Genomic DNA, 24638 nt, shown 5'->3' with positions numbered 1-24638 from the left:
CGCTGGATAATTTGGGACCTGAAGCGCCTCTTAACATCCGCTGTCACCACAAGCTGCGCTCCAACGCAGAGCGTCCTGGGCTCTCTGAAAGGCTTCCCCCCCTCCTCTAAAGCACACATATGGGAGGTAAACTCTGGAAATAGGAATCACGGTATTTCAATGTGTTTATGAAAAAATAAAAACACAGCACAATGAAAACCCATTCGCTTTTCAGTTTTAAGTCTCTCCAGTGGGCATGTCATGGAATAACTTCGGGAGACCGAACGCCAAAGAAAGTATTTAGAGAGAACAAACAAGCCCTGTGGTAAAGCCCTGCTCCAATTCTTCATTTTTATTATCCTTCAAAGTATTTAGAGTATTGCATTTCAGCATTTCAGCAAGAAAAGAACGCACTGTTTTCTGACTCAGACATATGTCATATGTGGCGTTTTCTATTGGAGGTTTCTCATCGAAAACTCTGTGTGTGTTTGAACGTTACTGATGGCCGACACTTCTAACGTGTGCTGCTCACCTCCAGCAGCTCCGACACGATGGGCAGGACCTCCGGGTTGCAGATGTCGATGGAATCGTCCCTGTAGGTCTTCTTCTTGTAGCGGATGTTTCCCAGGTGGAGGATTGCTGACAGCAGGGAGAAAATCCTGACAAGAGGAGAACAAAGATACTTATTGTTAACATATTTACAGTATTTTAGGGCAACTAAGGTACGGTCTTAGTGAGCTTCTTTTACCATCAATAAAAGGGATTCTATGCGCAGAGGAAACCTCGTCATCGTGTGCATTACTGCCAACGAATTTTCTCTTTATTCACAACAAAACCGACGCAAAAACTAATCAGATTAAATATTCATCTTTTGCAATGGATGTCTTGTTTTATTTTAAATATTTAAAAGTAACTTTCATTAAAAACACGGACATCTCCTGTTTAGTAGCCCCGCCCTAAAGTATACTGTACTTTATGGTCTATTTGACTCTTAATAGACCATCATTTACTAAATGAAACTCATGCTGCATTGAAGAAGGCCTGAAACTAGAGATTGAGCTCATAAATGTAAGTTTACAATGTTTACTGAAGGAATAAATTAAGACTTTCTCATAGACTTCCATACAACCAGACTTATTATTGCAACCAGAGGAGCCGCCCCCTAGAGGCCATTAGAGAGAATGCTAGTTTAAGGTACTTCCACATGGGGTTGCCACCTGGTAAAATATGAAGCTACACATTGAATATTAATTGTAAAGTATGTGATAATCAAATCATTTCAAATGTTTTGTGAAAACATGAGATGAAGAGTAGGAGTATTAATAGAGACATTTATTTGTTTCCACAAAACATTACATTTTTATTCTACTTAAACTCCTGACTGTGATTCTAAGAGACAGGGCTGAGGTTCCCGTGATCGTTCACGTGTTCATATTAGGAACACGTTGCTCATCTCACCGTTTGCGTGTGGCGGGTAAGAAGCCGACCATCTCCATAGCCAGCTGCAGACGCTCAAAGTCATGCTTCAGATCCTCTCCTTCCACTGTGAAGGAGTCCTGCTGGTGTCAGGTGGAAACACACACACACGGGGAAAAAGAGGAAGACAGAGAGCGACATCAGCATCACAAAGGATTTATGAATGAATATACACGTAAACATGAATAAAAACCTGACAGAAGGCAAAGACTTGGCGCTACAATGGACGTGTCTATCTAAGCTAAATGAGCGTGTTCACTCCGCTGACGCTAGAGGAGGTTATTGCACCTGGGAATTAAATGAATAGATAAAATGTAATACAAAGCCATTGTTCTGCAAGTCACAAGTCAAGGCCCTGAGCAAGTCATCATACACCCTTCACCAAAACGACTGAAAATGTCCTTTCAAAGAATTTTCATGTATGACTTTCAAATACACAAAAATCATTATTGAGGTGTGTCTTAGTATTCTGGTCATATGGTCCCTTTGACTGGCTGCTGTCAGATGGATTCAAAGCCTTTTCTTCATTTCAATACTTTATTTAAGATCGACATCCATCAGGATGTGTTTAGCCTAGCTTAGCACAAAGGCAGCTAGCCTGCCTCCGTCTTCAGTGAACATCTGCCGCCATTACAATTGATTTTAGAGTTGTTCGTCTATTGGATTTTGTCAAGTCGATCGAAAATTCATGACGCCGGTCTAAAATCACGTCATTGCAGCGGAGCCCACATCTTTAATGGATAAGACCACAATGTAGAAACTAAGCGGATTACCGCAGACTAAATGCGGTCACGGTCGTCTGACTCGGCTCAGCAGACGACAGCGATCGATCCGTTCAATTATACGTCTTTGGCTTTGGAGTGATTCATGAAACGACGTCGGAAGAGAAAGAGCTGAAGACACCGCCGTTAGCAAATGTTCACGCAGAGATGTACTCAGGGGTGCATTTCTATGTCAGACACTGACGTCATAAAGGATGGAGAGAGCGAGGACGTGTATGTGTGTGTGTGTGTGTGTGTGTGTGTGTGTGTGTGTGTGTGTATGTGTGTGTGTGTCTCTTCAAGGCCTCCAGTCGGTCAGCATGTCTCCTCTCTCAGGCTGTAATTAGCACATACCACAGCGACCGGGCAGCGAGGGGAGACACGGGAACCCATGATCCTCTCTCCGGGTTGCCTCCTCTACGCTGTAACGTCCCGCGCTCCTCTCTCCCTCTCTCTCTCTCTCTCTCTCTCTCTCTCCCTCTCTCTCCATTGTTTTACTTTGGCTCAGGAACTCGTCAGGAGCTGCAGAGCCAACGGTCGCGGATTTCTTTCCGGCGAGCGTCTCCAGTTGCAACAAAGGGGGTTTTGAGGCTTCTCGGGCTACGGCGAGGCCCGGGAAAAAAGACACTTTTCAAATTGCCGGGTATGTTCGACCTCAGCGCCAAGCGGCACAATGCGATACGCTGAAGGAAAATAAAGAGATCAAATTCTGGCAGGTTTGCGAGGGAACGCGTTGGTCGAAAAAACCCAAAAACCTTCGCTGTTGGTACTGACGGGATGATTAATAAACAACTCACTTTAAACGGAGAACCTTTTCTCACTCACAACTTGAAATCGTAGTGTTATGCCAGTTGCAACACTCCGGGTGCGGGCCGACACCGCTTAATGGAGTCAAGTCGGGAGCCCAGCTGACGCAGCACTTTTCAACAGATCGCTCGCTGATCCAGTTAAAAGTTGACGTGCATCCAGTCGAGGCTTTCCTGCTACTTACCATGACTTAATCGCGATTTTCGTGTTGTTTTGCGCCAAAAAACAACAACATGCCAGCCCCGTCACGACCCCAAAAAAACATAGACACCCAAACAGGCACAGAATGCAAAACCAAAAAACACAGAAGGCTCAGCCCCAAACAGCCAACTGCACACATCAAATGCAAACATCCAGAACATGTTTGGTCTTTGGGATCTTTTAGTCAGATACTTGTTTCTTTTATGAAGTCACTCTGATTTATTTTCTATTTTTGTCTCCAGACATCTGGAATGTGTATACACTTGTCACTGTTTAAAGCACGGGGCGTCTCTATTTACTGCAGCGTGCCCCCTGCGCGTTGACCAATGGTAGAGGTCAAGGGTTAAATAGGCCCAAAGGGGCGGTCAGATGCTCAGACAGCTGTCAAGAGCTGTTGAGCTCTGTGTGTGTGTGTGTGTGTGTGTGTGTGTGTGTGTGTCAAGACGGTGACATCATCTCCTTGGACGATGGGGTCACAGACTGATGAGGTCATTGACTGACCCCTGAGGGAGACAGTGTGTCAGCAAAACAGGCGGGACGGTTGTGTAAGGGAAAAATAGAAAGCGAGAGGAGCCAAAGGGAAAAATAATGAGTAGAGAGAAGAGACAGAGTCCTTATGGAATAGGAATAGTTCATCATTTTGGGATAAATGCACTTTTTGCTTCCTTTTTCGAGAGTGAGATGAGAAGAAGAACAACCTCACGTCTTTTGTTAGGGCGGGGCTCATTTATTTGTACAGTGTAGCAGCTTTTAACAACGAGGCAATTCAAAGTGCTTTAAAGTAGGATTTAAGAGTAAAATAAAGATACTAATTCTAAACATTTGAATAAAGCCAATTTAACACGAAAAGGATTACAGTGCAAGTCAAGTTTATGCAAGAATCAGGGTGCGGTTAGCCTAGCTTAGCATAAAGACAGAAGAAGCAGCTAGCCTAGCTCACTCCTCGAGTACAACAACTCTAATTCTGACATGTTTACACAATGTATGTTGGTTTGTTTAACAATTACATGAACAGAGAAATGTAAAAGTGAGTCACAGGTGTGTGTTTATGTATTAGGAGACAAACTAAATCCGGTGTGAGGATAAGGCAGCTTTAATTGTAATGGGTGCAGATGTTCACTTAAGACAGAGCCAGGCTAGCTGTCTTTATGCTAAACTAAGCTAAGCCTGATTCTGAACGCATTGATGTCAATCTTCTCATCTCACTCGTGGAAAGAAAGCAAACATGTGATGTTGCAGTAATAATAGTATATATTGTATATTATCTGTCTTCCTCCCCTGAAGGCTGGCTGTGAAGCCTCAGAGGACGGCAGCTGATTCACGGAAGTGACGATGGTTTTAAACGGCAACCCGGAAAAAACATGAATCAAAACTTAGTATAAATAGTATGAACTTCTCAAATCACTCCGGCAGCAAACAATGTTGACTTTGCCGACAAACACGCTACTTTTTTTCACTTCTGCAGGAGTGATTTGAAAGAAGATAGACAGGAAACATTTTCTACGCATTTTTTTTGCTACGACGCTGGAACCCAGCTCAACTACCGGTACTGCGAATCCAAAACGACGGCAGCGCTTGAGTCCCTTTCGAGCACCGAGGAGGGGAGAACGATTATGGTGTTGTGGTTTCATGTGAAACAGAAGTTCTGAAAAAAGTAAGTGATTGTCCTCATAAAACCCTTTCCTGGATAAAGTAACAAATTATTTAAAAAAAAACATTAAAAAAGTGGGAGCCAAAGAGCCAAAGTCAAGAGGGATGAGACTAGTCGTATTTAGACTAACCGACTCTCATGTCAAGTGTTTGCTCGCCGGCAAAGTTAAAGTAACCCAATCTCCAATTAGGAGACAATGAATCCCTAAACCACACAGAAACAAATCCCACTGACCAAACATTACTCACTTCAGGGGGAGACTGGCAAGACAGTGGCGGGCTCAGAGACCAGCAGACCAGCTCACACACACACACACACACACACACACACACACACACACACACACACACACACACACACACACACACACACACACACACACACACACACACACACAGGACCACACACTTAGAGGGATGTTTCAGGATGTGAGGCCAATGGATCACTATTGAAAACTTCTCGTAGAAGAAAAAGAAGAAATAATAATGTTTGCTCGACATTTCCATTATCGTCTCTTGATATTTAAACGTTTGCGGTCAGACTTGTTCAAGCAATATAGGCATTCAATGTATTCAAATTCTTTGATCACGTCTTTATATGGTCATTTTCATTGTTGGTATCTGTGCAGGATTCTAATTGCATATTGATGCGTGAGTGTAATCCAGTAACTTTATCTTAATCCTCAAAGCTTTACTCTCATACAGCCTCACAAGTTCATTATTCATATATATTATTCAATATATATTTATATTGTACATACTAGTAAAATGTTAATGCTGATGCTTAGTTTCTGTGTTTTATATTTCTCTTGTTTATTTGTATATAATATGTACATTAGGTACGAAGAGAGCAAAGTGTAACTCGAGTCAAATTCCATGTATGTATACACACATGGCCAATAAAGCTGATTCTGATTAAATTATTGCTAATGCTGATGCAAAACCAACTGTTCTCACTGCTGCTAGCTCACAGTCAACATCACATGTACAAATACATCAACATGTATGTACATCTTGTAAGGCAAGGCAAGCTTATTTGTATAGCACAAAATACTTCTCTATAAAGTACTTTTTATTGTGATTCAAGTAATCTGAACCCTTTTCCTACGGTCGCTGCTTCACAATAAATATGATCTTGAGTTTGTTATCAACCTTGAATCTAACAGTATGCTGTTGAAGGTAGCTTAATTTCACTGTTTTTAAAATGCTGGGTATAATCACACATGTACATGTAGAGGTGAAGGTAACATCCTGAACCTTCCCTTTAAAGATGGTTTTCCAGGTTTGAAGCAATCAACCAATCAATCAATCGCCAGACAGCAAAGCGTCCAAAGCCAAAAAAAATAGATTAAAGGGATTCCTTAATGTTTGACTTTCACTTGGTCAATCAGTGTTTATCTACACATCATTTGTTCTACTATAACTACCGAAAAGGTCTGGTTACAAGCCGCTACTACGTTCGGTGGCTAGCGCTGCTGCTAGTTCCCCGCTAACTTCAGCTAGCTCTCCGCTAACTTCCGCTAGCTAGCTCTCGCTAGTTCCCCGACAACCATCGAAGGTACCGGGACCAGCCCCGGCTCGACACCCGACTCGGGCAGAGGGGACGGGGGCAGTAGCAGCAGCAGCGGGGAGCTAGCAGCAGCAGCGGGGAGCTAGCAGCAGCGCTAGCTTGCTACAGCAGGGACAACCACCGAAGGTAGTAGCGGTTTGTAACCCGGCTTTTACGGCAAAAGGGAGAGGTTTCTTTTTAAAATCTTTGTTAAAACAGAATTTAAATGTTTTCAGTGTCAAATCACACCTCACTTTAAATGAGATTCTGAATGTGTGACACCTTCAGTACACAAATATCAAGTACAGAGAAGTCACGATCCCTTTAAACATTTTTTTCATCATCGAGCTCGACCAGCTGAGGTCGGTTCAGGTCGCCTCCATCTTTTAGTCCATTTCAGGGGAAAGCAGGCGTGTGCGAGAGAGAGAGACCCGAGACTGGCACCATAACACACACCAGAGAGCCACGACACACCCAAAGAGCACAGACGCACACAGACAACTCGTCATCCGCAGGATACTGACCAGGTCGCTCTCATAGTAATTGTCCCAGTGGAGTTTGTGCGATTTCTTTGTCATCTGGAAGCAAGGCAGAGCGGGTTGAGAGGGCAGGAATTACACACCATAATACGCACAACGGCTGGAGAAACATGACACATGCTGGTAAATATGTGAGGAAATAAATGACCAACCCCCACACGCGCACACACACACACACACACAGTAATTTATTCCATGATGGCGGAGGTTTATGACTTGTTTCAGTATTGAGCTCTTTTACTTAAGTAAAAGTAGCAATAAACTGTAAAAAATACTCCACTACAAGTACAAGTTTTCATCCTCAAAATATTACAGACGTATTACCCAGTGATTATTAAATTGTTCTATATTATATTACGGCAATTGCATTTTATGGTTTTAGCAGGCTGGAGATGATTTTTACTTATATACTGTAACTGTAGCTGTCAAATAAATGTTGTGCAGTAAATAGTAGAAGTAACATAACATTTAATATGAAGCATATTGGAGCATATTTGTCTAATATTCACTCCCTTTGCGCTCTCTTTTTGTTCTCTACCGACTCCAAGACAGGGAACTATCTGCTCTTTAACTGCTAAATGCTCCACTGTGTCACTAACTGTGTGTGGATGCTGTTTGGTGAGCAGGTCGTGTGTTTCTGGAGATTTGTGGCTGAAAAAAAAAAAAACAGCCTGCTGCAGCAAAAAAATAATATTTAGAATTTTGAGAAGCAAAACAGTAAAAGGGAGCTGCAGACTCACGTGATAATTCGTTTTAGGATTCAGCACAAAGAGCCACCCCGTTGTCATTTACAGTCTATTAATATGATAAAAATATTGATTACTTAAGGATTACAGGAACCGACTTGAGAAACATACTTAGTTACGAGAACACACAGAGGAAAAAAAAAACATCTCTGAGAGACGAGAGAGATAAATATGGATAATCATTTTGTTCCTCTGTGACACCATGCGTGTCGTGTGTGTGTGTGTGTGTGTGTGTGTGTGTGTGTGTGTCAGACAAACAGAAGGCTTGCTGTGTGTCCTGCACACGCTCACACAAACGAGTGCGCACACAAACACATGCGACCGCCGGCGTCCTCTCTGCACGAGAGCAAGTCAGCGCCAGATTAACTCCCGAGTATTGCAGTTGCCATGGAAACAGGGCTGCATGGTAACAGGCAGTCGGCAGCAGAGGATGAGGATGAGGATGAGGGGGTTTGTTGTTGTGGGGATTAATGGAGGGGGAGAAAAAAATAACTGTTACTTTTTTTTTGGGGGGAAAAGAGATGAACAAAGGTATTTTTTTCTTCCTTTTTGTCGCCTCCTTAGTGTGCTGCCAGAGGAAGAGGGAATATGATCCTCACACATCTGCTGCCAACGCACACAGATGCACTGCAAAAGATGCACACATATGGGGGGGATTTCTGGCATGGACGCAAGCACGTAAACACACCCCGTCTACACACACACACACACACACACACACATATCTCTGAGACACAGTCACAGATGCACCTCGCAGCGTTGAGAAGTGATCCGGTTACGATGAATGAGGGAATGAGGTCCAACGGAAAGAAAAGGAGGGAAAGGGAGATGCCCACATTTTTTAACATCATCTTCATCAATCTCTCTACATGGCGCCTGCAAGCTTCATTTTTGTTAATAGTGACAGACTGTTCATGCATTTGGGAAGAGAGAAAATGCTCAGTGCCACTTATATAAAACTGAGACGTCACATGAGCCTCAGGCAAGAACAACTTGCACAAACAGATTTGTTTTCGTGTGGAACGAGTGGCATTCACCAATTTTCCTCAAATGAATATTTTTCTCTTACCTTCACACTAAATCTACGAGTGGTGTTCTGCCTGAGAAAACACATTTAACGCTTTAATCTGAATACATTTGGAGTTTGAATACGAGACCCTGGACTCGATTTTCCCTTGTTTTTGTATCTAAGTGACTGACTGGGACGACAACTTTTTAAACTGGAGTATTAAGGGAATGCGCTTTAAGCGGCTGCTGCAAAACGAGCTGCAAATGCAATTGTGCGCGTCAGTGCGACGATACGGTCGCTAAAAGTGCGTGTTTTTACAACCGAAAAGCTCAGATTGTTGTTAGAGAGATCAATTAGAACAAGTAGATGCACAAGGAGTAATTTTGCAGAAAATTGTGCATAAAACAATTAAAAAAAGAGCCAGGCAGCAAGTTGCAGCCAACAAATCACAAGAATACAAAAATCCCTTTTCTGCATTTTTGCTTCTTTGGTGGCGGCAGAAACAGGATTTTAATCACTGGGGCAACACAGCGTGATTTGCATAAATATATATATACATATATATCAATGTGGAGTTTGTTTCTCTGTATTTCTACATGCACTGAACTGTCTGCATTCGTGTGTGTGTGCCGACCTGGTTAAGGTAGTGGTATTCCTCAGGTTTCAGCAGGTGGAAGGACTTCCTCTCCTCTTCGCTGGCTCCGGCCAACAGGTAGTAGAAAACATGGTAGTTCCTACACACACACACACACACACACACACACACACACACACACACACACACACACACACACACACACACACACACACACACACACACACACACACACCAAGTTAGAGGGGCTGCTTCTTCAAAACAAAAACACATTCCTCGAATAATGTGAGGTGAACTGAGGACAGCAGCTTTCGCATCTCCGCGCTCCTCCTGAAGCGACGCCTCGGGGAGGAGACTCCATTCAGAGGTTTGGAGCAGAGCACCGTGGAAAAAACAACTCCATCTGCAAACTGCAGTGTGTCGCAACTCAACCCTGCAGCAAGTGATAAGTAGGTCACACCTCTCCACACTACGAGTCGCACAAAGCGGCAGTGTGGTGTGCGGGCTGGAGCTTAGGACTCGAGCCTCTGTGACAAAGACCCAGGTGTCATTTTATCACACCTGGAAGCACACAGGGACACTTAATGCCCGATGGAGTGGTGGAAAGTTAAAAAGAGCAGAAAGGATATAAAGAATCTCGCTCTGTCACCCAAACTGAGACGTACGTACGAGTCCTGCTTCACTGTGTTAATAAGCTACTAAAGTAGTTTTATTATTTTGAATAAGCGCCGCTGCTCCTGCTGTTAAAACAGTCCCTTTGAGCTGCCAAATGCGATTTTGAATTAACTTAAAATGAACGTTTCCATCAACTCTAACAAATAGAGTTTTACATTTTTACATTTTTTTAGAAGGGTTATATGAATTATAATTTTGTCATTACCTCCATCTACTACAAACATTCAGATAAATAATAGAATAAACCGTAATGAACATTTACGGGCAGTACATATTTAATGAGCTCAACATAATGGCCTAGCTGTCTGGCTCGCTGAAGTCACAGCAACAGACACGAACCCCGACGCGTGCGGATCAGGTTTCTGGATGATTGCATTTCCCCGAGCACAGCCATTACCGACATGGGAGCAACACTAAAACCAGCGCTCTTGACCCCAAGGGCAATTATTTTTGCTGACCTGGCCATTTAAAGGCAGTAGCAATCAACAGAGCGATGCTAGCGGTTTCCCTCTGCTCCCAGTCTTTGTGCTAAACTAAGCTAGCGGTGGTCACAAGCATCGTACAGATGTGAGAGCTATTCTCAATTTGGCAAGAAGATGGAATTAAATAATTGACCAGAAAGTCAAATTATTTCTTTGATATGTTCTGAGGTCGTGCAGAGGCAACCTGTCACGAGCCTGGAGTTAAGATTTAGGATAGTTTGCAGTTCATCATCAGCACCCCCCGCCCCTCTGAGCCGTCTGGGGGGTCCTGTCTTCGGTTCCTACCTCATCAATATGGCCGCCAGGGCCTGTCATCAGGATGAAATGGAAACCCAGAGGCCAATCCGGGTGAGAGGGATTAGATGACCGGTGGAGCGGTTTACATTGTTTTTTTTCCTCTTCCCTCGAAAGCTGTTACACTGATGGGACCTGTGATGTTTTTTGTTTTTCTAAACCGCCGCCTCGAAAGAGATGAGCGGGACTGAGCCGGTTGAGAGAAGACGCTTTAGGGGATGTAGATGCAGGTGGACATTCCTGTGTATGCGTTTGTATTTGTTTTAGACGGCTATTTTAGTATTACGTTTTCTCAGATATGGATTTGACATAAAATATCTCAAATGTGCCCAGGTTCCTTGAGATTTTAATTGAAAAACTTTATAATTTTGTAAATGAGCCGATTGATTTTAAAAATATTTTTGGCTTTCTGCTGCAACAAGATGTTGTTGACATGATCTTAAAATGATCACATGTCAAAAAGTGGGTGGAAATGGAAGAATAAGCAGGTTCAAAAGGCTCTCGCTCACCTCTCATTGTGCTCCTGGTACACCAGACGGGATTTCTCCAGCAGGTACTTCTCCACATAGGCTCTGAAAATAAAACAAAACAAAAACACACATAAAAGTCAAAAGAGACTTCTGAAGAGAAGGAATAATAGCAGTTGCAACGCTGATAATAGAATCAGCTGATATTAAGTTCAGATTGTCTGTGTGTGTGTGTGTGTGTGTGTGTGTGTGTGTGTGTGTGTCTCACCCTCTGACAGTGCCACTCTCCTGGTAGTTGACCTGGATGAACTTGCCGAAGCGGCTGGAGTTGTTGTTGTGGGCCGTCTTGGCGTTTCCAAAGGCCTGAGGAGACAATGGAAACATGTCAGCATGTCAGCGAGTAAAGGTGCAAGTACAAGAACAGGTGCAGGTGTGTGTTGTTCTCCGTCCATTCTGTCGGTGCAGTCGTGGAACAGAAAGACGCAGACATCCTTTAAGCTACAGCAGAAGGATGAACTGCTCATCAACAAGTTATAGCAACAACAGAGAAGGTTTTCAGGTCCACAGAGTCGTTACAGAAACTTTACGATGGGAACTGGACTCTGATCCAAAGTGAAAAAATGTGTGAGGAGTCGAGGGAAAAGCCACTAATCACAGAACTGTAACAGAGGTCATGAGGCTCAGGAAGAGGCCTGTGAGAGGCACACACACACACACACACACACACACACACACACACACACACACACACAGTCCATCATTAGAGGCCCCTGGAGGACTCATTCAGGTTCTCATTAGGTGTCTCGTGGGCCCGACGGAGCTGGTTAGGTAAAGGAGAGGAGAGGAGATGAGGAGCAAATACAAGGAGAGGAGAGACGAGGAGGGAGATGTGGAGAGGTGATGAGAAATATAAAGAAGGAGAGGAGAAGAGAGGAGATGAATCAATGAGAGAAGAGAAGAAGGTTGGAGAGTTTGAGAGAAGAGGGAGATGAGAAGGAGAAGAAATGTGGAGAAGAGAGAAGAGGAGTCAATGTAAAGAGATGGAACAAGGAAACAAAACAAGAGAAAGAGGATAGCAGAGGAGATCAAACAAGGAAAATATAAATAAGGCAAGGAAACAGGGAGGGAAACTACAGAAGACGTCACGACAAAAAAAAACTGGAGAGTTTGAGAAGAAAACAAGTGGGAGGGGGAGAAGAAGGGAAGAGCATCGAGGACAGAGGAGATGAAAGGAAGGAACAAGGACAGCAGCAAAGAGGAGAAGACGAAACCAAACAGACGACAAGAAAGAGGAATGAGACGAGAAAAGAGGAGGAAAGAAATGTTACGAGTGAAAGAAGATGAGGAGAAACATGAGAAGGATTTGATGTCAAAGACAAAATATTTCAGCAGAGTTCACAGAAACAGGGGCGGAATTTCAGGCTGACGCAATATGTGTTTTTGAGTTAAGAAAAATGACTAAATAAGAATCAGCCGAGAGAGAAGTGGGCGTCACATAATTGATTGTGGCTGCTGGGTGAAAGCTACAGCTCTGGAATAACACGGTTTAATAAAAGGACTATCCTGCTCCTGAATCAGGCTTTTGATCTTTTTGGAGGATTCGTTTAAAAAAGTGACACACATTGAACAGACCAATCAGGGCGAAGAGGGAAACCGCTGCATAGGGCTCTTCTTCTTTCTTTTCTTTCTTTGTTTCTCGCTCCCTGCGACGCCATACATTCAATACTGATCGTCTACTTCAGATCCATTTTGCTTCCCTCTCTCCACCAGAACCCCCGAAGAGGCTATACGTTAATCCACCACAGAAGAAGAAGAGTGGACTGGCAGCGAGATGTGCCTCGGTCCAAATTGTAAATCGAAACGGCAATTCACATGATAATGACAGAGCTTTCACTCTCAGTAATTTACTGGGTATAAGAGACGCTTTTGTGGCTAAATGTTTCACGTTTTGAGATTTAGAGGGAATTCCACTTCCTGACATGATTGAGTGAAATGAGCACCGGCTCTACTGTAAACTGCCAATGACCATCAAACCACTGCCGGTGAAAGACCAGTCAGTCGGCGACATCTGGGTCTGAGAAGTGACGCCAATGTGGAAGCGTCTTCAACTTGCATTCTCCCTCATGGCCATCAGAGGGCGACTCCTCTGGTTGTATAGAAGTCTATGAGAAAATGACTCCACTTCTCTCTTGATTTATTCCCTCAGTAAACATTGTACACGTGAGTTTAATGTCTCAATCTCTAGTTTCAAGTCTTCTTCAATACAGAATGATGTTCATTTGGTAAATTATGGTCCATTTAGAGTCAAAGAAACAAGATGGCGACGACCAAAACCAAGAGGGTGAAGACCAAAATGCCAGAATCGAGGCTTCGAAACGGCAATCCACAAACAAAGAGATGACATCACAGTGACTACATCCACTTCTTATACACAGTCTTTGCATACAATTTATACTGGGTATGTTATCGCAACATGTTCATACTCTCATGCTTGTTTGTTTTGTTTATTTCATTTTATTCAAAACCTCATTTAGAAACGGTGCCGATTAACACAACAAATGCAGACGCAACTACAATCAAATAGAAATGAAAGATGTTGTTATGTATTGTTTGAGCTCATTATACATACCATGTGTGTGTGTGTGTGTGTGTGTGTGTGTGTGTGTGTGTGTGTGTGTGTGTGTGTGTGTGTGTGAAAGAGATTAATGAGCAGGGCTGAAGTGTCTGGATGATTTAGTGGTGAACTCTGCTTCATGGTCAACGCCTGCTGTGACCACAGCACAGGAAAACACACACTGTGAATCGGTGATTACTCTGCGCGTGTGTTAAACATGTTAGTGTAGAGAGAGAGAGAGAGAGTGTGTGTGCACGCATAAAAAAATAAACTAAACATAAAACAATTTTAATTGTTGTTACTAGCAAGCTAAAAAGCGCTCAGCAACACTTCTGGCCTCAAACCGTTGTTACCTTTACGTCCTCCTCCTCCTTTTCCCCTCATTTATTGTCCCTTCCTTCCTGTCTGATTTGGAGGCAATAAAGCTCACTCACATATCAAATCAATTAATAATGTGTTCATTAATTTAATTAATTTCTTAAAAAGGGTGATAACGACTGAGCACTGCTGGCCTCAAAAGTCAGTAGATTGTTATCAGGGGCAACACAATTATTATTATTAAAAAAAATAAGTTTTTGTCCTTGGTGTCCAGATGAATACGTTCATTATGACCCAATGTGTTTTGTCAAAATGTACGGAACTGATTTGACAGTAGTCGGTTATGTTAAAACATTATTTTCCACTATTTTCTACACATTTACTGTAGACACTTGGCCAATGACCCGAATATTTAAGCAGTGACGCTCTACAGTGCGTTCCCGTCTACCGTCAGTTACTTTAAGATAACTTAAAATAAATAGTTGATATTTGGTTTTACTACGGGACACTAACACTGGCCTCCTGGGTGAAAGTCCCATGTTTTCTGTACTGTCTTGAGCTGTATTGCTCTTCATACTACCTCACTTGACTTCCTTCTTTCCTCCTGACTACATCGGCGTAGCACCGAGCTGCTGGATTCCACAACTGGGAGTGAGAACAGGCTGCCAGATTTATTTTCCCAAAACTAACATTTGGATCATGTTTGGATCTTTGTCTAAATTAATAACAGAGAAAGCAGAAATAGTTTAACGTGTTTGTTCTTTTTTGAAAAACAAGAACATGAAGGAAACATCCCAGAACAAGGACAAACACTGACTGGACACATTTGCTGTTCCCACAGACTTAAAAGTCATTTAAAATTTTTATTTCAACATGACTCGAGACAGACTGAATTAACCCCAGATTTCACTGCACAGCCTCTGGTGCCATATGGAGATCCAGAAATAAGCAACTTGAATGTGTTAAAAAACGCTCGCAACATCGTCCACTTACACAAATCAAAAGATACAGCTCAGCCGGCCATATGTTAGATTTGATGTAGAATCAAATGTGCTGACCCCGAGGCTTAATCCTGCTCTGACTGAGTGTGTATCTCTATATTTAAGTCCAGCACTGGCTCCACACTGACATTATGCTAATGCATGCTTATGCACCACGTTAGCCCCTGCGGGCTCTTCCACGCTGTCACATTGCGTTAGCTAGTTATTTTCTCCGCCGCTGCAGAGAAGGCCCGGCTCCTCAGCCTCGGAGCGCGTGAGCAGCCGTGATGCTTCTATTTCAGAACAGGATTTAGTGTTGAGGGGGCACGACGGGAGCTAGCCCGCTAATTAGCATGTCAGGACCTTCTTCAAAGCAGCGGAAATAAATCAGCTCTAATGCTAACAACTCTCTCTCTTTTACTTTCTTTGTCTCTTCCCTCTGCCTCAGTACAGCTCCAGTGTTTCCCTAAACGAAGCTAAAAAAATAAAAAAAACATTTGGTGACCTAGATTGTGAAAAACAAGCAGCAAAGTGCCAAAACCACTGCCGGGATATAGCTTCCATTAGCTGGGTCCTTCTGTGGAGCGCCGAGTGGTTGAAATTATTGATGCTGCCGGCTGCAGAGGCCTGATGACCGGGTGACGGGGACGGGGACGGCTCGGTGAGGATGCAGGTCAGAGACGGGTTGACGCCATGTGGGGTGACGTGGGGCGAGAGTATGATCCACATCTACAGGCGGCCCCTCGAACATTGTATTTTCCACCTTTGTGTAACTGCTTGGGGTTGACTGTGTTCTCGTGGGACTCCCTGCTTCACGGTGGGGCTGTACGATAATTCATTACGACCATTTATCCAATTTATATTGTTCAATAAAAATCACATTGTGATGAAATCATGTGTCGAGATATCGCGATACACAATTACGACGTTTTAATTAAAAATAAACAACCCAGATGTTGGCATTCAGAAGGGTTAGGTTATGAAATCAGAAATGAAATTCTCTGTCGAAGCCTCCTTAAGAACAAGCTCTTCCGGAAAATCTGATGTGATCACATTTTGCAGATGATGGTTTGTTTTTTTAGATCGCACTTTATATTATTGCCATATATTCTCTTGACCTTATTACTATGTGTGTGCATGCATGTAAACATAGTCGGGGGAGATATTTAGTGCGTGACACATCAGAACACCTCGACCACGATGCATTCACTTGCTGCAGAGACGCAGTGGAGCAGTTCCCAGACGGTTTATTTTTTGCTTTCATTTTGCTGCATGTAAATTGTGCATTTAAAAAAAAAAACAGGAGGTGGGTAGAAGTGCTCAACCTTCTTCTGCAGACTCACCCTGACTAAACCAAAAACAGGAACCCTGGTATTCCTGGTTGTCAAGTAGAGCTCACAAACACGGATTCTGTCGGCGGATCCAGTGACGGTCGTCACTTAGAGACACACACACACACACACACACACACACACACACACACACACACACACTGGCAGCTTGGTGAGGGACACTAACCCACTTTGCTGCTTCGTTAAACCACTCCAGCATGACGGGGGCGGACGGCCAAGTGAAACTGTTGATGTGCATGAACAGTTATACTTTTTGGGAATTAGAGCAGCTTCATCAGCAACATGGCGACCGGAAGAGAGAATCGTGACTTTAAGGGCGGAAGTTGTTGTATTGCAGCAAATAAGTAGCAGAAAGAGAGAGGGGAAACATTTCTCAAATTAGAGAAATAAATTATTTAAGACTTAAAACAAAAAAAAACATTCAAGGGATTTACTGCCAGCGTGTTTCTGCCCTGTTCTCTCATCAAAGGCTTCCTCTTTTAAAGATGTGTTCAATAGCTCAGTGCCGGTTTACTCCAGAGCGGTTAATTTATAGCTTTAGACCGTTATTAAAGCAGACGTCTGCTCCTTAGTGTTTCTACCATTACACTGTGAGGAAAATACAGAGGCGCCGTTCTTCTAAACACAAACAGCCGTACGAGACGTTTGCTAAAACAAAACGGTTCATAAAAGGCAAAATTGTGATTTCTTTTCTGATCGGATAAATGATGAAAAAAATTAAAAAAGTAGTTTCCTCAAATTGTATGTTTTGAAATGTTGGAGAGTTAAACCCTCAGAGGTGAGAGGTGGTTGCTTAGCTATTAAGGGTTTACCAATGTTTTTGCTATAATGTCAGGACGCTGCTGCTGCCGGCTGGTTAGCAGCTGTATTTTTGCACTTCCTGTTGTCGGCTCTATTCCACATACTATTCATTTGTTTCAGCTTATACTCGACATATCATAAAGTTAACTTATTGACAAAGCTGCATTAATTTGCACTGGACGTTTTGTTTATCTTGTATTTAGCAGTCACATCCCTTCTTACTGTCACCACCTATATGGTCTGCTGTCTGTGCTGTACTTTCTTTATATCTCTAAATGCACATTTACAACAACAACACAGTGGCTCTAGTGACTTAAAGGGGACACATCAGGCTCATTTACAGGTTCATACATGTGTTTTGGGTTTCTAGAACATGTTTACATGCTTTAACGTTAAAAGAAACACATCCGTCTGACACCCTCTGTTTAAGCGTGAGTTTAGCGTGCCGGCTAGTTCTCAAGCCATTTATTCTAACCAGCCTGCATGTGATGAGGAAGGGGAGCCAAATCTGAATGGCTTGTTGAATCCCATGTTTTCAGAGAAACCATCGGGTCGTCTTATTTCTGAGAGAGAGATGTGAATGTGGTACCTCCCTCTCCTCCCCTCCGTCTCTTCTCCATCCCTCTTGCTGTGTAACAGCGCGTGGAGCAGCAGAAAACAATCTTTCAGAGTGATTTCATGCCGCGTGGAGGGATTCCCCCAGAGGGCCGTCTGAGCGTCTGCTTTCAGACCCAAAGTTGTTGTTTTGTTCGAGCTTTACCGTTTCCACATTCACAGCAGCTCTCGGCGAGATGACATCACATGGCATTCCTCCGCTACAGCAGGTGCGCCTCGGCTTCACATGGCATGCTGGGAAAACAGAGCATGCGCGCGTGTGTGTGTGTGTGTGTGTGCCGCTCGGAGTGCCAGCTCGGTGCCAGCTTTTCCTCCATGTGTGCGGTCAGGCATGAACACACACAGTCACGCAGGAGAGCAGGTGCTTGTGAAGAGCTTCATATCACAGCGACGCTCACAAGATGCGACAAACGATAACAATGTGTGAGCGTGTGTGTGTGCGTGTGTGTGTGTGTGTGCATTCGGCTCAAGTGTGCCGCCTCCTCAATCTGTTGAGACCGGGTTTGTAAACTGCTATCTGGTGTTTGTCACCAGCAGTGGGAGGTTGAATCCCGCAGTAAGTGGCGGGTCGTAATGCTCGATGCTCTGCAGGAGGAGGGAGGAGGAAAAGGTGCTGTTATGCTTTCATCAGTGCCAAAGTGTCTTTCAGCAAGGCAGCAAACCAGAGCTGCAACTCACAGGTACTTTTATTGTGCGATTAAGAAATGCCCATCCTGAGTTTCTGTCTTTAAATGTCTGGTTTTGTCACAATGATACAAAACAGGGAAAAGCATTAAATCCTCACATTTGAGAAGTTGGAACCAGTAAAATGATTTTAAACCATTAGTTGGTTTTATAAATTGTTCCCTGAATCTCTTCATTTAACCCTCGACGACTCCAAGAGACAAAGTACTACAACTGACCCGGACCTCTTAAATACATCAGAGTATCTCAACAATAAAAGTGAACAAAGCCGTCATTTTACTGCCGCTCCCCTAGACTCTTGCCATTCCTCTCTCTCTCTCTATTTCTCTGCTCCTTTTCCTTCCTTTCCTTCAGATACACTTTCTAGGAAAAAAGGAAACAAGGGAGGGAGAAGGAGGAGGGGCGCAGTTACGTAAACATGACCGGTCACACCGACGGGGCCTCCAACTACAGCCTGCATGTGTGGACAGGAGGTGAGCTAGAAACAAAGGAATAAGAGCAAACATTCACTAATATCTTGACACACACACACACACACACACACACACACACCCTCCAGGTCTTTATAAAAGATAATTACCATAGTTCCTGTTTAAATATTAACTTACTATCCACCTCATTCTCCGGTCGAACATTCAGGACACTAAATACACAAACACAAAAGAATTTCCAATTATCGTCTCCTGTTGTTTACTTGCTACATTTGGTACTTAAACAAAGATTCCTTTTAAGAACTGGAGGAAAAATTAATATTAATATTTTCTCAGCACTGAACTCCAGATTCAGGGGGAATAGTTGGACATTTTAGAAAATACGCTTATTTTCTTTCTTCGATTAGGAGATTCATATTCTATATTGAACTCTTGTGGCTTAGCTTAGCATAAAAAACAAGAGTTGTGAGTGTTATTGATCTTAGTCCCGGAAAGAAAGCGAATAGAAATTATTTCCAGAAATGTCAAACTATCACTTTAAAACCATGATGATGATGATGATGATGAAGCATCTCATTCCTTGAAGTGAACATCACATCTTCCCCGCACCCTTTACTCAACCGTTTATTGATTAAATGGTTGTGTTTTACAATGCACTTTTTTTAATAAGAGAGCCTTTGCACAACTACATGTCCCCTTAATGGAGAATTAAACTTGATCCTGCACAAGGCATCGCTGGTTAATATTCTGCATATTAAGCATAACGCAGACATCCTTTTCGTCTCCTGCAGAGTCGACTCCTAACTACAGTAGTACTACTGTAGTTACGGGCTCTCGGGGGCCCTCGCTACGAGGCGACACGCTGAGACGGAGGTTGGTTTCATGTGGCGAGAGCGAGCAGTTAACGTCACGGCCTGATGACTGGAGCTGGACGTGAAAAACCTCGCTCTGCAACTATCCTCCATGTGGAGTAAGTGTTCAGTATTTATTGCTCAGTTCGACCACAAGAAGGTTTTAAAAGCTGCGGAGCCACAAAAAAGGGGAGGAATGTGTTTCATGTATATATATATATATATATATATATATATATATATATATATATATATATATATATATATATATATATAGTGAATATACTGTATACACTGTGTACAGAATAATCCTTCTGTGTGCCTGCAGAACAGTGTTTCTGTACATATCCAGGATGTGCCTGCATGAATGCACAGCATTCGTCATCAGCTCTTCGTCAGGGTCACCCTTTCAACAGGAGCCCATTACTCCATTCACACACATTGACACACACACACACCATACGCAAGGTAACACCTCTGCAGTGCATCTCTACTAAGAAAACACCACACACACACTCACGCACAATGTGGAAAAAGAGTGTCTCTTTATAGTCCTGGAGGGCGGAGAGACAGAGTATTGCATGGCAAACACACATCTGTACTTCTGTACTTGTGAGGACCTCGTGACGCCTCGCCCCTAAGAATCACAGTTTAAAATATATATCCCACTGCGTTTGTTTGTGTGCGTATTCAGGTCAACATTTTGATTACTAAAAGCCCACAATATCTGCAGCATTACTAGATTTACTGAATTCAGATTGACTTTTTTTATGTTATTCTATAGAAAAGTCAGACAGGAAACATGGTAACTAATTGTTAAAGGTCAGAAGAAACATCATGGTTTTGTCTTCAAATAGCAACGCAACTACATCAACAACACAACGTAACAATGGAATTACCTTAAATAAACAACAGCCGCCCTGGAGCGGACTTTCTGACATATCACTTGTCACTTGATATACTACGTCACTTTCAGCAAAACAATACAAATGTAATGTATCCGTTCTTTGCAGAAACGTAGAATGCCAGCGTTTTTGTTATTTTTAGCCGACTTGTCTGGCAACAAAGGTCCCTAATCAAAAATGTGGTTATATGTGTGGTACGCGTCTGAGACCACGAGCCACTGAAAGTAATTCTAACCGTAACCCTGAAACCAAGTCTGAAAACCCCAAACAGCTCTTTGAACATATGAGGAATGTAAAAAATGTCCTCACTTTCCCAAAAAAAAAGTCCCCAGCCTCAAGGTTTGACTTCTTCACAAAGATCCACACACACACAAGAAGCAACAGTCCCAACGCCTCTCACTGAATCGTAGTCTTGCTCAAGGGCTCTGCGGCGGGCAAAGGCCAGTTCACGCCTCCGGCTGCCAGTCCCAACTGCACACGGGTCGAGAAGACGACAACACACACACACACACACATTTTTCAGTCTCGCTCCATAAATGGCTGCTGTCACTACAGTGCTGGGCCGCATCTGGATCCCATTGGCCTCAGGAAGGGCTTGAACACGGAGGCCCAATAAAAGCCTTCTTCCACTGCACAGGACTGTCAACAGGCCCTCTGCACTGTCCACGAGGAGGGGGACCAACAGAGGGAGAGGCAGGGAGAAATAAAGGGAGGTATAAAAGAGGTGGGAGGAAGGGGGGAGGAATGTGAGATTGGAAGGAATTAAGGAGAGGAGATGAAGATAGAAAAGGGTAGAAATATAGAGAGTGTGTGTGTGTGCGTGTGTGCGTGTGTGTGTGTGTGTGTCAGACACACAGCTGGCAAACTGACCGCTAAGGTGTGAACCTTTTTGGGGAAAGTGGCTGCATACATTGAACAGCATGCGTCCAAGACAACGCACGCAACTTTGTGGCCGCTAGCTCTCACAGCTAGCTCTCGCTGCTAACTCTCATTGCTAGGTCGCTGCTAACTCTCACTGCTAACTCTCATTGCTAGGTCGCTGCTAACTCTCACTGCTAACTCTCATTGCTAGGTCGCTGCTAACTCTCACTGCTAACTCTCATTGCTAGCTCTCGCAGCTAGCTCTCGCAGCTAGCTCTCACTGCTGGCTCTCACTGCTAGCTCTCACTGCTAGCTCTCACTGCTAACGCACACACACCAGTGAATAACTGCTGGCTGCAGTGTTTAGCTACGCCCACTGGTCTGAAAAATCTAGATTAGCATTGTAGAACCAAATACAGGTACTTTGTTATCAAGGTCTTTTTGGATCATCTATTTTTGCCAGCTTTTACTGTACACTCGCCAACTTCTCAACCTTCGGGCAAAAATGTTTATTTTTATCGCAGGTTTTCTGGCGCACAAATTTAAAATGTGCATAAAAGCAGCAGGATGAAAACCTACAGAGACACGGAGAGGTGCAGGTCTGTATTTAACTGCGGATCAGTGTGAGTCAGTCCAGCCAAACCTCATGCGCTTCATGTCGTCTGCCAGGACGGCAAGTAGTAGCTTATCAAGTTGTGTGTGTGTGTGATTTAAAAAAACAAAACTCACACCTTTCAACAAACATTTATCGAATCCCAAACCCTGTTGGCTTCGATCCAGCGCTCTAACGCACCACAGCTCGGAGCCGTTAGCCGTGAGCCGTTAGCCGTTAGCCGTGATGCCGAGCGGTGTGACTGACAGGAAATGTAACTCCTCTTGCGAGGTGCTGTGGGAAAATCCCACGACCGACTGTGCTGAAGTGTTAATCCCTCGAGAGCCGCACTCCTACACGCTGCAGTGTTAAAGTGTGTGTGTGTGTGTGTAGCAGTGAGAGATGATTCATTTAGGGATTTGGGTGGGAGGAGTGCATATGTGTAGTGTGTGTGTGTGTGTCTATGCCGTTCAGGAGTTTGTGCATGTGTGCGTTTGTGTGTGACAAAGGTCTCAATTAGACTTTGTATGTGTGTATGAGACCATAACGGCTGTGAAGAGCAGGATACTTGTTCTACCTTCAACTAGATTACACATTGGTATCTCCTGATTATTGTATTGATTATCATCGTGATTCCCTAAAGTTGTTGCCAAAATGTCTTTCTTTCTGTTAAATAAAAGGTATTCAAATCAAACACATATCCACAACACCTGACAGCATCGATTTCTGCAACGCAATCTTGCATTCAGTGAGTATGAAATGCTGTTTGTAGAGATTCTTGTCCGTGCTAACGTTAGCGTGTGCAGTACATGCTTGTGCTTTGTTTACTGCAGGTTTCTCAGAGGAAGGGAACACTGGTTACAACCTCAGGCGTTTCCTCTCTCTCTCGTCTCCTCTTCCTCCTCCACTACGCTCTTAATTTCACTTCATTAACTCAGTTCCACCGGCTTCGGCGAGCTCCTTGTTGGATTTCCTCGTGAGCAGTATAGTCTCCGCTACGGTTTATAAAATACACAAAGTAAGTAAGTGATCATGCAACTTCTTTGTCATCTGAAGAGCAGCTCAGACCGGCACTCACAACTTCCCATTTCACCGTGTAACTTTGCCCAACTTGTCCCTCGAAGCGTTACATTTCCTTAAAGGCATTGTTGCTCTCCGTGTCCCCAGTTAAATCTACGGTAGGCAATTTATTTAAGAAGCATTTTGATAGCGGGGTATGAAGGAAAAAGTGCTGAGAAACCATTTAAGGAATGATGAAGCACTTTAACGAAGACAGCATGCGTAATGAGTCTGCCAGGAGACGGAGTGGTACGGAGAACCTCATCCATCACGTCGGGACCGTCTGAAAGCTCAACGAAGATGAGGGGGAAAAGATCGCCACTTCAATCATTCTCCATCTTGAGCTTTGTGGGCGCAAAACTCATTTTTCTACAACAAGAAGCTCACCTCAACACATCACTCTCCAACAGCAGCGAGGCCGACTGACCTCATTCAAGAGAAACACACACACACACACACACACTCAGGCAGTGAGATGATGACACACACTGCAGCATGGATGCTTTAATAGATGCTATGTGGCCTCCATGTATATTTGATGCAACTGTTCTGAGGTTAACATTTCTTGCCCTACAGTCTGAGACAGCCGAGGCTGATGGGAAATATTCCTGGCAAATTATAAATGTCGGTGCGAGAATTCGTCGCGAGAGGAACGTGGATGTCTGCACCAGATGTCACGGCAATCCATCAAATAGACATTTTGTCAAAATTGTCAGATGTTCAAATCAAAGTCCTCGCCAACTATTGGATGGGTTGTCACGGCGTTTTGGACGCACGGCGTTTGGGACGCACGGCGACGGTCCCCAAGGAAGCGGCCTCGCCTGACCAACGTTGGCCTGCGTGCACAAAGACCAACAGCAGCTTTAAGTTTCCATATGTCAAAGTTGAGCTCGCTGCCTCTTCAGAAATACAGCTTTCAGGTTCCTGATTCCTTCAAACATGCTGGATTTATAGCTCTATTGGCGAACAAGTCCAGTTTCCAGGTTGGCCGTTTCCGTGTCCAAACCATATTTCACAGTGTCCAAAAGCACAAAATAAATAACTCCAGCTATAACTGAGAGTCGCCCATCTGGCCATAACTCAGTGAGCGGCCAGGTCGAGAGCCAAAATGGCCGGTCCTGTGGAATAATAATCGTCCGATCTCTCGGCTATCACGTTACCAAAGTGCCAGCGGACGAAAGAGCGAGGAAGTTGAATTAGTGCTGTGTGAGCGGTGGAGTTGGCAATAACGGTTAAATAAAAAAAGGAGCACGGCATTTCCTCCTGTCTTATCTGTGTCTGAAAGCAACATCAGAATGAACTGAAGCCACCTAAAGCCAAACTATTTCCTCTTCGTGCATCTGAA

The 24638-nt window shown here is 43.7% G+C and overlaps 1 protein-coding gene across 1 annotated transcript in view; it reads right to left on the bottom strand.

Moving 5' to 3' along the window:
- Positions 1–24638, bottom strand: part of LOC306741618 (unconventional myosin-IXAb-like) — a gene marked incomplete at both ends in the record, with an annotated part of 102032 nt that overhangs the window by 57013 nt on the left and 20381 nt on the right. The window contains 6 exon segments of the mRNA XM_079223930.1: positions 512–638; positions 1438–1538; positions 6948–7001; positions 9352–9451; positions 11273–11335; positions 11499–11593. Coding sequence (XP_079080056.1) covers positions 512–638; positions 1438–1538; positions 6948–7001; positions 9352–9451; positions 11273–11335; positions 11499–11593 — 540 coding nt within the window.

This window comes from Taurulus bubalis (assembly GCF_910589615.1).
Source record: "Taurulus bubalis genome assembly, chromosome: 9".
In the NCBI taxonomy this organism is placed as follows: Eukaryota; Metazoa; Chordata; class Actinopteri; order Perciformes; family Cottidae; genus Taurulus; species Taurulus bubalis.
This window is presented reverse-complemented; position numbering and strand designations above follow the sequence as displayed.